This window comes from Apium graveolens, chromosome 3 (genome assembly GCF_009905375.1).
Source record: "Apium graveolens cultivar Ventura chromosome 3, ASM990537v1, whole genome shotgun sequence".
NCBI lineage: Eukaryota > Viridiplantae > Streptophyta > Magnoliopsida > Apiales > Apiaceae > Apium > Apium graveolens.
In genome coordinates, this window is record NC_133649.1 from 62,222,324 (window position 1) to 62,237,121 (window position 14,798).

Consider the following 14,798-nt stretch of genomic DNA (forward strand, 5'->3'; position numbering starts at 1 on the left):
AAACTTATTTTTGATTATTCAAATAAAGATAGTACTTTCGTATAAGTATATCTTTGGTTATTTAATACTCATTTCAAGTGTAAGTTTTACAACTTCTACTTCAATTATTTGTATAAAGATTATTCTTTAAGGGAATATTATTTAAATGATAATATTCAGATATTTTCTAATATATTGGGACTGATTTATTTTAATAAATCAGCAGTACCCCAAACATTCTTAAAAATGTTTTCGAGTCTTCAAAATGACTTTTAAAGTTTAGAGCGGATCCCAAAACTCGTTTTAAAATTTAAGATCTCCCTTTTTGAAGGGGACTTGAATACTCGTTCAAAAATCTAAAGGATCCGACTCTGGGGTATATTTTATATTCGCAACGAGGTTGCTGTTTTGATAAATGAATTGATTACTTACCCAACGTTCGGGAAGTAAGTCCATCTATTGAGTCGGCATAAGCAACATGGGCTCAGTGGGCGTCCATGAAAGTGTAAGTGGCTCAGTGGGAGTCCATCAAATGCGTAAGTGGCTGAGTGGCAGTCCAGCATAAGGTCCTATTGCGGCCAGGGTGATGACCAGTGGGGAATTTGTCCATCTACTAGTAGAAAAGGTTACTTATTGGTATCTTTGCCTGATCAGCAAGATATCGGGTTTATGCCAAGGTTTTCTCCTTTCCAAAATTCATTGGATATTGCAACTCTGTTTATAATTTTCATAACAGAGGTTTTTAAGGAGTGTATGAAATGTATATATATATATAGGTGTATATATATATCGGGACTTAATGAAGTATCTCGTAACTTCATTATTTATAATGATATTTCAAGGATTGAATCTATTCAAGTCTTATCTTGTAGTCTCATCTGGGTGATGAACTTTTGAAACTGATTATAACTTGAACGGTGGTAGTTCCAGTAGTATTCGGATATAAGTATATTGGATTATCTTGTAACTTCATCTTTTAAACTTATATCTAGTAAATGATTATCTTGTGCATGTCAAAGATTTTCGGAAAAATGTTGAGACAAGGTTAGATATATGAGATCACCTTGCAACGATATTTTATACAGTTATAAACGGGAACTCTGTGTATATTATACATGTCAGAGGATTTCAAAGATTGTGAAAAGTATATATGTATATATATACTGAATATTTTGCGACTTGGTCGCGGTAAGATATCAAACTTGGTTCATTTCTTCTTGACCAAGACTTTCATGAGTACTATGAGAATGCTCATATATTGTAAATCATTATACATATTATTTTGGTGGGCTTGTTGCTCACCCTTGCTTTCTTCTTTCATCAACAGGACCAAGCTTCCAATTCGCAAGCGGTTAGAAAATGTTCCGCAGTTTGCTGGAAGCGTTGATGCCGCCGTAGCTGAGGTAGGAGCTACCAATAGGCTAGGTTTTCAACTATTGATGAACCAGATTGATGTATATTTATGAATTATAATAATGGCAAAGAAATGTAAATTTATTCAGAAACCCTTTTAAGGTATTTTGGCATATAATTGTGGAATAAAATGACTTGTGATTATTTTTGGATATTCATCTCTGAGACTATAACTTGTGGTGTGTGTGTTTATGGTGGGGTCACAGTACAGAATAGTTGATTATTTATTAAGATTGGGTGTTATTAAGGGAAATGGAACTCGTGACAACCCGGATCCCCGACCCCGGATTTGGGGGTGTTACATTTCATCCTCTATTACCCAGTTAATGGGCTTCCACAGTGTGTTTGTATACATCTCGATGGTTGTCTGTCAGCTTTCACTGTTCAACTGCTGTTTGAATTCTTCATATGATCATATGTCGACTTTCAGAACATCCGTTGATAGTTTAATTGATCATCTGTCGACTGCTATATTAAACATCCGTTGATAGTCATTTGATCATCCGTCGATGGCTTTGTTAATCATCCGTTGGTAGCTCTTTTGGCACTTGACTCTATTTCACTTATGCAGAATTATAAGACATCAATTATGTACAATTAATCAACCTATTCTGCATATCTAGTTAAAGTCAACATGACTTATATGCTACTACAGATTCTATACAAAGGTGCATACATAACTGTGCTACATACTTATTATTACATAAGCTACTCACTCGATGGATAATAAGTTATTCATCCGTTGGGACTATAATGAGTTATCCGTCGGGACTATAATTCTTATCCGTCGAGTGCTACATTCTTTCACTAAGTAAACTCTACTTAGATGTTTTGTTTATGAAATCATCAAGCACACAACATATGCATAACACATTATTTCCTGCATTAAGCCGCATATTTTGCTTCATAAAAATACTTCACAGGATTCCAAAAGCTTAGATTTATTGAGGGTAGAGTAGACAACTTCATCCCTTGACGCTTTTGGAATGACAGGAAGTATCTGCCTAAAATCTCCACCAAAAAAAATGGTTATACCACCAAATGGCTTTTTAGCTCTGATTTTATCAATAGCAGACATAATATCTCTCAAGGATCGATCAACACATTCAAAAGCATGACGATGTTGCATAGGAGCCTCATCCCAAATTATTAAATCAGTTCGCTGAAGTAGCTCAGAAATATCAGTCCCGTGTCTTAAACCGACAGAACAATTTTCATCAAGCTTGAGTGAAATGTGAAAGCGGGAGTGTGCGGTTCTTCCACCAGGAAGTAACACAGCAGTTATACCACATGAGGCAACAGGAAGCACAATCTTATGCTCTGATCGTAATCGACAACACAGTGTCTGCCACAAGAAAGTCTTTCCACATCCTTCACTCCCGTAAACAAAGAAAACACCACCTTTTCTGGTTGATATTGTCAAGAATGGAATCATAGACTATCTTCTATTCATCATTGAGAAGACTATGATTTCTTGTGTGCATTCTCTTCATTTCTTCTATATCATAGGATGTTTCCTCAAGAATTAGTCTATTCTCAGAGTTGGAAAAAAAGCATCTCCGGGATATGGCATATCTGGGAAGTTTCTAAGGCTTTTTACCAATATCATTCAACAATTTCTCTATCTCTATAATAAAATTAATAAAACTTGATAACATTAATCCAAACATGGAACATGTAATATGTACAAAGCATTATTAACAGCTCATACCTGCAAGAGCGTAATTCTGGATCTCAATATCTGATAGACAAAGGTTTGGATTCCCAGTGAGATGTCACCTCACAAGAAGAATATCATCTGACATGCATCCCCAATGAGCTTCCCAAAGGCTACGCGGATGAGAGACTGGACTGTATACTAAAATGTTGACAAACATGGCACGTAATTGTGGAGGCATGGATGTATGCGCATTTTCACCTATAGCTTCGTGCCATTGCTAGTCGTTCTGGAGGATACCTAGCGTGGCACAGGCTTCGTGAAAGGAGTTATAAACATGGTCGTTGACTGTCTTCAAATCATCAAAACATACAGCACCTTTAATCCTAAGCAGGAGCATGCGGAGATATAATAGTTCACCGTTAGATGAATGTACTTCAGCAAGCCTACCGATGACATCACCTCTTTTCCTCTGTTTCCAGATACCAGGTTGTGGATGCCATGTAAACTTTCTTGGAAATTCTGAATAGGTTAAATTTGGGGCCTCTGCATATGTTTTATTTGCATCAAACCATGCTTCTAATTTTCTTTTCTTTGTTCCAGCATTGTCGAAAACTTCATGTAGATTGTGTGAGCCTTTAAACGACACATGCTTGTCATTCGGTAGATGTATTGGCAATCGTTCAATGGAAGGCCACCGGGAATGGATGTCAAAACCAAATATCCTCTATGATGCTTCAGATGCACCAAAATATCTTCCATCCAAGTATTGCTTGACTTCATCAAGCGGCCGTTTCTTAGGAGTTATTATGGTTGTGCACCCTTTTTAATTGTTTGTTTTTTCCTCAGACACATGGTGGCGGTATCATGTCCTTTTAAACAATATTTGAATAAATATTTCAATGATCTGGAGCTGAAAAATCTCCAAATTTGTGTGACATTGAAATCTTATTAGAAGATCTCGATTGCAGGGGACAACATAACGATTATCCAGTTCAATTCCCTTTTTCTTTACGGTAAAACCAGTTTTCCTCCTCTTATAGATGGGAAAGCCACAATCATAAAAGTATGTGTGAGAATTATACCTGTTAAAAAGGAAAGAACGATGTTTTAATTTAATTAAAATAAAGCTAAAAGCAATGTTTTACTAAAAGGTGAAAAATTAAATGTTGTATTCTTCCAGCATTCTTTGGAAAATTAATTTAATGTAAAAGATCTCAGAATTACCTTCTAGGAAAATGTTTAATACAACAGCCTTTAACCATACACGGAGAATTGACACAGTCAGTGCCACATGGTTCATGGATCAGGTAATTCTTGACAGCTTCGTAACCAACTGGATCAATACTTGGGTCAGGAAATTCTGCAGAAACCATTTTATCTATTTGTTCAGTTGTTTTGGGACGATCGTTTGGATGCAACCATATTAGCATGTGAGCATGTGGCAATCCACGCTTTTGAAACTCTATGATGTGCATTACTGTAATATGAAATTGATGAAAATAATTAAATAAAGCCTTACATACATGTTATATTAAATTTAAATCATAAGCAATTTGTTAGAGGAAGAAATCCTGAAAATAGCATACCTCCAATACAACATCCAAAGGAGTTCTTATTTTTTATTTGATCAAGAAGTTGGTCAACTTTCATTTTAAATACCCTTGCAACGACGTCGGGTGCGTCAACAACATCAACACCAGGTATAAATTTTAACATCCTCTGAATTTCAGGCCATTTTATGTTAGTGTTCATCGTAAGGAACAACGATGGGTGTCCAAGTGTTCGACAAATTGCCATTGCGTCTTTGAAATACTGGTTCATGTATCTTTTACTGCCAGTGAAGGAGGCTGGTAAAATTGTTGCCTTGTCGACATTTTCAGGATTGCTGTCACCCTTGTTTAGTGCATCTCGTATGTTGTGGTACATATCAGAATGAATTGTAGTCTGGTGACCTCTGATCTAGTCAGGTCTGTATTGCTCAATCGAAGTAAATGCGTCAACAACATATTGCTGCCATAAATGACCTCCCAGATATGGAGTCAAACCTGAATATACATGAGACAATTTCGGAGAAAATTAGAATGGTAGAATTAATTCATATATAAGTGTTCAAATTTAGGTCATGATTTTGAACATACCTTCCGAAGGCCGTATCATGAGTTTATAATTGTAATATTCTTTCATCGTGATGAACTCTCTCTCCCCCTTTTCATTCGGATCTTCATCTTCGGTATTCTGACTTTGTTTCTGTTTTTTTTGATTTGGTCTGTTTAAGGGGATTTGACGGTAATATCCGATGTCTCCATGAGGAAAAAGAATAGGATACTGAAGTTGTATAAACCATAGATCAGTTTCAAAAATTCTCTCCAATCCATTGGTTCTCGAATGGATTATTGTATCCCTGCATCTTTTAGCATACTCGTCAGTGACAATCAACCCGGCAACTTCATTCAATGGACCAATATGGTTAGGTCGACCAGATGTGGAAGACGAAGATATTATAACCAATCTAAATTCATCAACTGGATTCTGACTAATTCTTTCACGTGCCATACGAAAACCTTTGACCAAACGATTATGTTTATCCAACATTTCTAATAATGACTCAACGATTTCTTCATCCACGGCATCGCGTCCTCCCTTAACGGCATTTATTATGTTATGAACTTCATCTTCAGTGTCATATATGTAGAGTTGACAGAATTTGGGGATCTCACCATCAAGTGGTACAAAGCTTCCCATATTGTGGTAATTTATACCTTTTACCTTGAAACAGTAAGGAGCACCACCATGATTGATACTACGATCAATTTGACCTCCGGTGGAAGACATGGCAAACATACAGTTGTACATTCTAATATTTTCCTTAAAATGCCTAAAACAGGATCCACCAGTAAGGAGTGAAGCAAGAGGCTCGGGAGGTTGCCTTTCTTTTTCAAGAATTATCTGACCATTTTAACAACAAAGAGAGAAAGTTGGAGGCTTTTTGGTCGCTTTTTTATTGTTTCTTTCATGATTCCACATGATGGCCTGACACTTTGAACAAATTCTATCAGGATCATCGACATCGAGGTACTCACTCCACTTAGTAATAGCATTGTCAAAATCATGTACATCAACATCATCACAATCACCTACAAAATTTGAAATTATTATGATTGTGGAACATCAGAGTAATTAAGAATGAAACTGAATTTAAGTTCATACCGGTAGATATACAATCACTGTCGTTGCTGTCAAAATCTTCAACATTGTTAAATTCTCCTAATAAGTTCTTAGAACCTGAACTTTCTCCTTGCTCATAATAACTTTTTACGGAACATGTATCATATGTTGAAGAACTTGGAATAATTTTACCACAGGTTTTTCTGGATTGTTGTTTTACAGCGATATCACTGCTGGAACCTAAAGTTACTTATGGTCATTTAAATATAGTGGATGCGGGCAGTGCAAAAGTGACAGTACTCTTGGCACTTTGATTATTTTTTGGAGCTGTAATATTTCGTTATTCTCCTGCTACAACAACAACATTGTTAATAAGATCAACTACTACTATCTTTATTTGCATAAATAGTAAGCATCTCTAATATACAATTTTGATTTTGAAACGCACCTTCAAATCCTATGGGTCGTAATTTATGAAAGCATGGAGTATCAGGAGTTGCGCATGTTTCTCCATTTATATGTACACTTACATGGTTGACCCAAAATTTATCAAATTTTGCGATGAATTTAACAATTTAAAAATTTTATTTTGCCAATATAGCAATAAGACAACCATGGACAACTGTAATAAAAAATAACATTGGTTATGTTTTGACCTGATATTTGAGAACAGTATGAACGTGAAGTGTTTCCAGGTGGGGTGTATGGAGAATTATCGAGTAATTCTCTGTCACGCGGACTCTTTCCGCACAACCTATTTTTTCTTTTACCTGGAGAAGAACATAACCAATTCAGCCAATATCATATAAAATTAAACACAAATTTTTCCAACTATTAGTGAAGTAAAATGTGCCTGATGTTTGAGAAGCATGTGAAGGTGACGCAGTTCCTATAGGCTTGTGCACAATGCTTTCGCTAACAGTTGGATCATCGGTCAGTGTACTCAGGAATATTTTATGTTCCTTAAAACTGCAGTTCTTTCGACGCACCCTCATTTGTTTTTTTTCCTATAATTTCCAGTAAAGATATTTATATTATCAAACATGATTCTTTAGTAAAAAAAATAACTGACCACACTTATTATTGTTTACCAGGTTGTTTCAGGTTTGGTTTTGCATTTGGTTTAGTATTGAGGCAATATCCGTCAGTACCTAGTTTCTCAAAACTGGGTTGGAAATTAATGTCATCCTGAACTTCATGGAGAGTTGACATTAACATCTGTCTGGTGGCTAATCTATTCTTATCACTGGATTGGTAATTACCCACAACTGAAACTGCATAATCAAAAGGTATATTAAAATTAAGAATATTATAGCTATAAATGTAAACTTGGGAATTTATCAGCCTTTGTCGTGTCAAGAGTGCGCAGAGACTGTTTGCCTAAATCTTCCAAACACAATGGAAAATCTCCGGAGATTTGTTGCTTACATAGTTCTACGTTAATATCTTGCAGCTCTGTGTGTTTAAGATACCTATTTTCAATTCCACTGAATGTTGAACATGGTATTGTATAAACACAACATTAGTATTACATTAAGAAGCAAACAAAAACATATCAAAGTGGACCGCAGTATATGACAGACCATCACTATGTTCAATACTTGATCGACTGAGAGATGATATACTTGACGGAATTATTGGACTCTGATTCTCCTTGCGACTATCTGACAATGCATGTCCACTCAAAATTATTGGATAAGATCCGGGTTTAACTAAAGCAAAGAATAGAGAAAAACTTATTTTCAATTCCACTGAATGTTGATCATGGTATTCTGTAAACACAACATTAGTATTACATTAAGAAGCAGACAAAAACCATTCAAAGTGGCCGAACCTGCAGACTGTAAATTCTGACTAAATTCGATATTCTTTGATAATTCAGTCAAAGGAGACAGGCTTGCAGAATTACCTGCATCCATGAAAGGGGAATATAAAGTTAACTTAAAATACCAGGCCTATCTACATACATGACTGTCCTGCAATTCAAGTTACTGTTAATTTTTTTAGAGGATTACGGCTAAGATATTCTGCATTATTAGTCCTCATAGACTGATTGAACGGCTGCGGTTTGGTACCTGTAACAATCACAAATAAACAACATTAAATATACATCAAAACTGTTAGAATGTCCGGCTTTGGCCATGTTCAATAGTTGATCGGCTGAGAGATGCTTAACCTGACAAAATTAGTGGATTCTGATTCTCCTTGCTACTATCTGAAAATGCATTTCCACGCATATTTATTGGATCAGATCCGAAGTGCAGATCTGATGGAGCTTCAGCCTTATTCAAGATTGCAGCATAGTTATTTGGTACAAATTTGGCTCCATCAACAATTAAATCCTTGGGTGCCATCAGAAATAAGTAAGAAATTAAAGTGCCTGTAAGGTGTTTGAGAAAATGTCTGTAACGAAAACCATCAGAAAATGTGAGAGAGAATAAGAAAAGAAAGAGAGTAGAATAAAAATGAAAATAAAATATTTGAAATTTTTTGATCTCTTTTACTTAGACACCCCCACGTGACAGCAATTAAGGCAAAAGTTAATGGGCACGGTAAATAAGTAATAATTACATTGCACGTTCAGTTTTTAAATAAAAACTGTTCCCACTAAACAAATGATTATGACTGCTTTATCTCACATAAATCAATATTCTGTAAAAATATGACCGTTCAAGTAATGACCAAAAAATAAACCAAGTAAATAAATACTGCCACGTCAGCATCAGAACTTGATTATTATCATAATTTAAAAGTCATCAGAATATGGCTCCTTAACTCGAAAAGTGAATGTTTATTTCTGTAATTCTTCACACAAGTACTGATATGAGTACATCAGAACTTAATCATCAGAACTTCCATCAGAACTTGTACTCATAATTTATGCAACTGACACTAAGACTGTTCATCTAAGATAACATTTATCACCACAGTAATTTTCATCATTCATATGGAGTGTTTGTGTGTGCAATATGCTAAATATCAGACAAAGAGTAAAGTCTGATTCACTTCAATACATCTTAGAAGTAAGGCATAACTAAGAACTTTGCTCAAAATCTGTCATTATTCTGAAGTCTACTGTAGAATGAGTTCATGCATGATTCCACCACAACTGTTTTGTGCTCATTTTATACATCTTTTAAAATTCTTTTTACAGTGGCTTCTCAGTGTAAGTGAGTTACAACTGCTTATCAGAATTTATGCTATTATCAGAGTATTTCTTCAGTAATCAGAGAATGTGAAAAGTCACCAAGAAAATTTTATTTTTGCTTTTCTAATGCATATTACTTAATACCAGCAATGCACTTGGGTCTTCCCTTCCATATTTTTACTCTAGATCTCAAAGGAGTACCTGATATTTATTTATTTTCTTTTCTTTTTCTTTTGATAAGTGAGGCTTATTAGCACTTAGTGCATCCATCAGATTTACTAACATCAGAACTTAACAGATAAGAAGCACTATTCTAGTTTTTGACTTAGTAATAAGATACACAAAGTAAACTTTACCTAAGCTCAATATCAGAATTTGCTTGTGTTAAAAGATTTTCACATAAACGATTACTTCAAACATGGGATTATTAGTATATTAAAGACTACTAGGTCAACATCTAGCACAGTTATCCTCATTGGATTGAATAGTCACAGAAACATTCTGATAGGGATAAATAAATTATGATTGTATAATTAAATACTGCATTAATTGTACAAACTGTGGGCTGCTAGGCCCAATAAAAAGATATATGATATTCAGACCAGAAAGGTTAAGCCTGATGGACCAGATCAGGCCTGGTGGAATAAAAAAGGCCCAAAAGCCCTGATTATTAATTAATTTCGTAATTAATTAATAAGGGAGAAATCAGATGTTGAAAAGAGTCCCGATAAGGATTTTAATCCTTAGAGATTAGCCTCAAGGGGACCTAAAAGGATAAGGAATCAGCTTCCTACTTCCTAGGACTCCTAAGTCTATCCTAATTCAGAGGCTTGTCCACCAAGTCTCCTATACCAAGTCCAATTCAAAGACCACCAACATCTATATAAGGGGTCTCACCCCCACCAATCAGAACTACGTTTTTTGACTTGATCCTTGGCAATCAGCAAGGTACGTAGGCATCTTGTTAAGGCAGATTGAGTCACGAAACACAAGAGCAGTCAAATCGAGCCTTGGAGCTCACGTTCCTTAGTATTAAATACAGCGATTATATATAGTAGTTTTAATCCATAACATTTGGCGCCGTCTGTGGGAAAAACGGAACAACAACCATGGCGAGAACACGGAGAACAACCAGCACTCTGGAGGAGGGAACACCATCAGGGACAACCCAGGTGATTTCATCAACCGTGGAGGTTCCTCCCCATTCAACTTATGCATCTACTCAGGGGGAAGCCCAGACAGGGGCAACTCAACCTCAGCCACAAGGGACAACTCCCCCGACTATTCAAGGTACGAATCCTCAAGTTCAACAAGTACATATACCTGTGAATTCTCGACCCGTCGGGTATGAATATTCAACTGTTGTTACTACTAACCCCCCTTATGGGATGCCCCTTCACCCTGAGGTTGGAGGAAGCGGATATGCTGGGCGAAGTGAAGCACGAGGGCGGTCGCCCCCCTATATACGAGGTTTGGATCCTATCCCTGAGGATCGGGAATTTTCTGGTCCATACACTGAGAGAGACTCCGAATCTTCGGATGATGAAGTGGCCCCGAGAAGGAGGCGTCCTGGAAAAGAGCCAATGGCCGATGGAAGGCAACGCCCCCAAAGCACCCCAGGGGCGAATCCCCAAGAAGTGCAGGAAAAGATCAGGGCTCATGAGGCTGAAATCCAAAGGCTGAGGCGTGACTTGGAGGCTCACCAAGCCACCAGAATCCACATACCACCTAGGGGGAGAAATCCTCCTCCTATCATAGACCTGGATGGTCCGGTAAGAAGAAGGGCTGCTGTCCCAAGAACTGATCCAAGCAATCTCCTTCCCCTTGGAGATCCTGATGATCCAACTCCACCCTTCACAGAAGAGATAATGAATGCCCATATCTCAAGGAAATTCAAGATGCCCACTATCAAAGCCTATGATGGCACGAGAGACCCCGCTAATCATGTTAGGACATTCTCTAATGCACTGCTGCTGCAACCCGTGAATGATGCTATAAAATGTCGGGCCTTTCCTCAAACCCTGTCGGGTATGGCTCAAAGATGGTACAGTCGCCTACCCCCAAACTCTATTGGATCGTTCAGAGAGTTAAGTCAGGCTTTTATTAAGCAGTTCATCAGTGGAAAAGTCCATGAGAAAAGTTCAGCATCTCTTATGAGTATTGTGCAAGAAGCTAAGGAATCCTTGAGAGATTACCTGAATCGTTTTACAAAGGAGGCTTTAAAAGTCCCAGACCTTGATGATAAGGTAGCTATGATAGCACTGCAACAAGGAACTAGGGATGAGTTTTTCAAGATGTCCTTGGCCAAACGTCCCCCTGAAAATATGTTGCAGCTCCAAGAGAGGGCAGGGAAGTATATCAAGGTTGAAGAAAGCATGAGGAAGACCGTAGTAAGTAATGAGCCCACTGGAGGCAAGAAGCGGAAAACTGATCTGGAGTATATCGCTAAGGATAAGTATCCTAAAACCGAACAAAACCCTGATTCAACCCCCAAGAAGGGAGGACCTGGGCAAAAGTTCACCGAATACGCTAAGCTGAATGCTCCCAGAAGCCAGATATTGATGGAGATCGAGAAAGATCGATATGTTCGTTGGCCTAAGCCCTTGAAGGCCGATCCAGCCAAGCTAGATAAGAGCAAGTATTGCAGGTTTCACAAAGATGTTGGCCATGACACCGATGAGTGTAGGCAATTGAAAGATGAAATTGAGTTTTTGATTCGAAAAGGAAGATTGAACAAGTATACTGGAGATGGAGGGGACAGAAATAATAATGGAAGGAAGAACTTTGAAGATCGTAGGAGGGACCAAGACGATCAGGGGCGAAACCCCCAACCTAGAGGACCAGTTATAAACACCATTTATGGAGGGCCGAGACCTCGAGGGCCTGTGATAAACACGATCTTTGGAGGTCCAACTGCTGCGGGATTGTCCAAAAATTCCAGAAAGGCATATACTAGAGAGGTTATGCATATTGTTGGAGAAGCCCCGAAGAGGGCCAGGACAGAAGTAAAATTGGCTTTTGATGATTCCGACCTAGAGGGTGTGAAGTTTCCCCATGACGACCCGCTGGTCATAACGCCGATAATAGGAAATAGCCCGGTTAAGAGGGTCCTTGTGGATAATGGTGCTTCTGTGGATATCTTGCTCCACGACACCTTTCTAAGGATGGGGTATAACGACTCCCAGTTGACACCAACCGACATGCCGATATATGGATTTGCTGGAGTAGAATGTCCTGTGGAAGGGATAATTAAATTGCCAACCACCATAGGTACGGAGCCAAGGCAAGCAACGCAGATGCTGGATTTTGTGGTGGTAAAGGCTAGTTCAACTTATAATGCTATCATGGGGAGAACAGGGATACATGCCTTCAAGGCAGTCCCCTCTTCCTACCATTCAGTCATGAAGTTTCCCACCCGAAACGGGATTGGAGAAGAGAGAGGAGATCAAAAAATGGCTAGAAGCTGTTATGTGGCCTCTTTGAGGGCAGATGGAGTCGGGGGGCAGGTTCTTCCTATTGAAGATATGGATGTTCGAGAAAATGATGAGAATAGAGGAAGGCCAGCAGAAGAATTGGTTTCGGTTCCTTTAGATCCCAAGAGTCCTGAGAGGATGACTTTCATTGGAGCTACATTAGAGGAGCCCCTTAGAGGGAAGTTAGTGAAATTTTTGCAAGAAAATAGTGATGTGTTTGCATGGTCAGCAGCTGATATGCCAGGCATAGACCCGGAGTTAATTACCCACAAGTTAAACGTGGATCCAAGCCGGAAGACAGTGAAACAAAAGAAAAGAAATTTTGCCCCGGAAAGACAAGAGGCTATAAAGCAGGAAGTGGAAAAGCTCTTAGAGGCTGGTTTCATTGAGGAGATTCAATTTCCGGAGTGGTTAGCAAACCCTGTAATGGTGAAGAAGGCTAATGGAAAGTGGAGGATGTGTATAGACTTCACCGATCTGAATGATGCATGCCCCAAAGACTGTTTTCCGCTGCCTAGAATTGATACTTTGATTGATGCCACCGCTGGACATGAGATGCTGAGTTTCATGGATGGGTTTAGCGGATACAACCAGATCAAAATGCATAAGGATGACGTTCCAAAAGTATCATTTATCACTGACTTTGGCGTTTATTGTTATCTTGTTATGGCGTTTGGTCTCAAGAATGCAGGAGCCACCTATCAAAGGTTGGTGAATAAAATTTTTAAGGATCTTATTGGGAAGACTATGGAAGTCTATGTTGATGACATGCTAGTCAAGAGTCTAGTAAAGACTGATCATATAACCCATTTGAGGGAAGCTTTTGAGGTCCTGAGGTACCACAAGATGATGTTGAATCCCACGAAGTGTGCTTTCGGAGTAGGATCTGGAAAATTCTTGGGATTGATGGTCTCAAAGAGGGGAATCGAGGCTAACCCCGATAAAATAAAGGCAATCCTGGACATGGAACCCCCAAAAACTGTCAAGGATGTTCAGAAACTCACAGGAAGGGTTGCTGCGCTAGGACGATTCATCTCCAAGTCAGGAGACAAGTGCTTGTCATTCTTCAAGTCATTAAAGAACATTAAAGACTTTGTATGGAGTGAGGAAAATCAGAAGGCATTTGAAGAGTTAAAGAAGTATATGGGCCAGGCCCCGTTGTTGGCCAAGCCAGTTCTGGGTGAAGTTTTATTCTTGTACTTGGCTGTTTCAGAAAGCGCCTTGAGCGCGGTGTTGGTTAAGGAGGAACTAAAAGTCCAGAAACCCGTATACTATGTCAGCAAAATTTTGCATGGTGCTGAGTTGAATTATTCAGCCATTGAGAAATTCGCTTTAGCCTTGGTAATGGCTTCAAGAAAGCTGCGTCCTTATTTTCAAGCTCACCAAATTGAAGTGCTAACAAATCAGCCACTGAGAAATATCATTCACAGTCCCAAGGCAAGTGGGAGACTGATTAAGTGGGCAATAGAATTGGGAGAGTTCGATCTCAAGTATAAGCCACGTATGGCCATAAAAGCCCAGGCACTAGCTGACTTCGTGGTGGAATGTACCATACCCAACCAAGAAGTCGGGGGGCAGGAAGATACTACACCTCAAGACAAGGGAGTCGACAATGGGGACAAGGAGAAAGAATATTGGGTTCTCTATTTTGATGGAGCATCAAAAACAAATTCCAGTGGAGCAGGGTTGGTTTTGCAAAGCCCTGATGGATTCTTAATTGAGTATGCCATGAAGCTAGACTTCCCAACCACAAACAATGAGGCAGAGTATGAAGCCCTGATTGCTGGCCTTGGTCTAGCTGGGACACTTAGAGTCAAAAACTTAAAGGTCCGTGGAGACTCGAAGTTGATCATATCCCAGGTAAAGGGAGAATTTGAAGCAAGGGATGATACGATGGCAAAGTATGTTCGCCTAGTAAGGGCTGTGATGACCCAATTTAATGAATGCCATGTTGAACACA

At 38.5% G+C, this 14,798-nt stretch overlaps 1 protein-coding gene across 1 annotated transcript; it reads right to left on the bottom strand.

Annotated features, from left to right (window-relative positions):
* Positions 1–3,329: 3,329 nt before the first annotated feature.
* LOC141714262 (uncharacterized) lies at positions 3,330–4,978 on the bottom strand. Its single transcript, XM_074517793.1, has 4 exons — positions 4,639–4,978; positions 4,277–4,529; positions 3,989–4,134; positions 3,330–3,685 (listed from the first exon to the last, which is right to left on the bottom strand). Exons 1-4 carry the CDS (start codon positions 4,976–4,978, stop codon positions 3,330–3,332), a joined length of 1,095 nt encoding a protein of 364 aa, XP_074373894.1.
* Positions 4,979–14,798: the final 9,820 nt, after the last annotated feature.

What these genes read in the sequence shown, in the direction of transcription:
- LOC141714262 (XM_074517793.1), bottom strand. Translation starts at nt 4,978, where the DNA reads ATGTACCACAACATACGAGATGCACTAAACAAGGGTGACAGCAATCCT. An exon ending in ATTAAACATTTTCCTAGAAG is followed by an intron (nt 4,135 to 4,276) that starts GTAATTCTGAGA and finishes CCTTTTTAACAG; the next exon opens with GTATAATTCTCACACATACT. An exon ending in TCTTCTAATAAGATTTCAAT is followed by an intron (nt 3,686 to 3,988) that starts GTCACACAAATT and finishes TGTCGTTTAAAG; the next exon opens with GCTCACACAATCTACATGAA.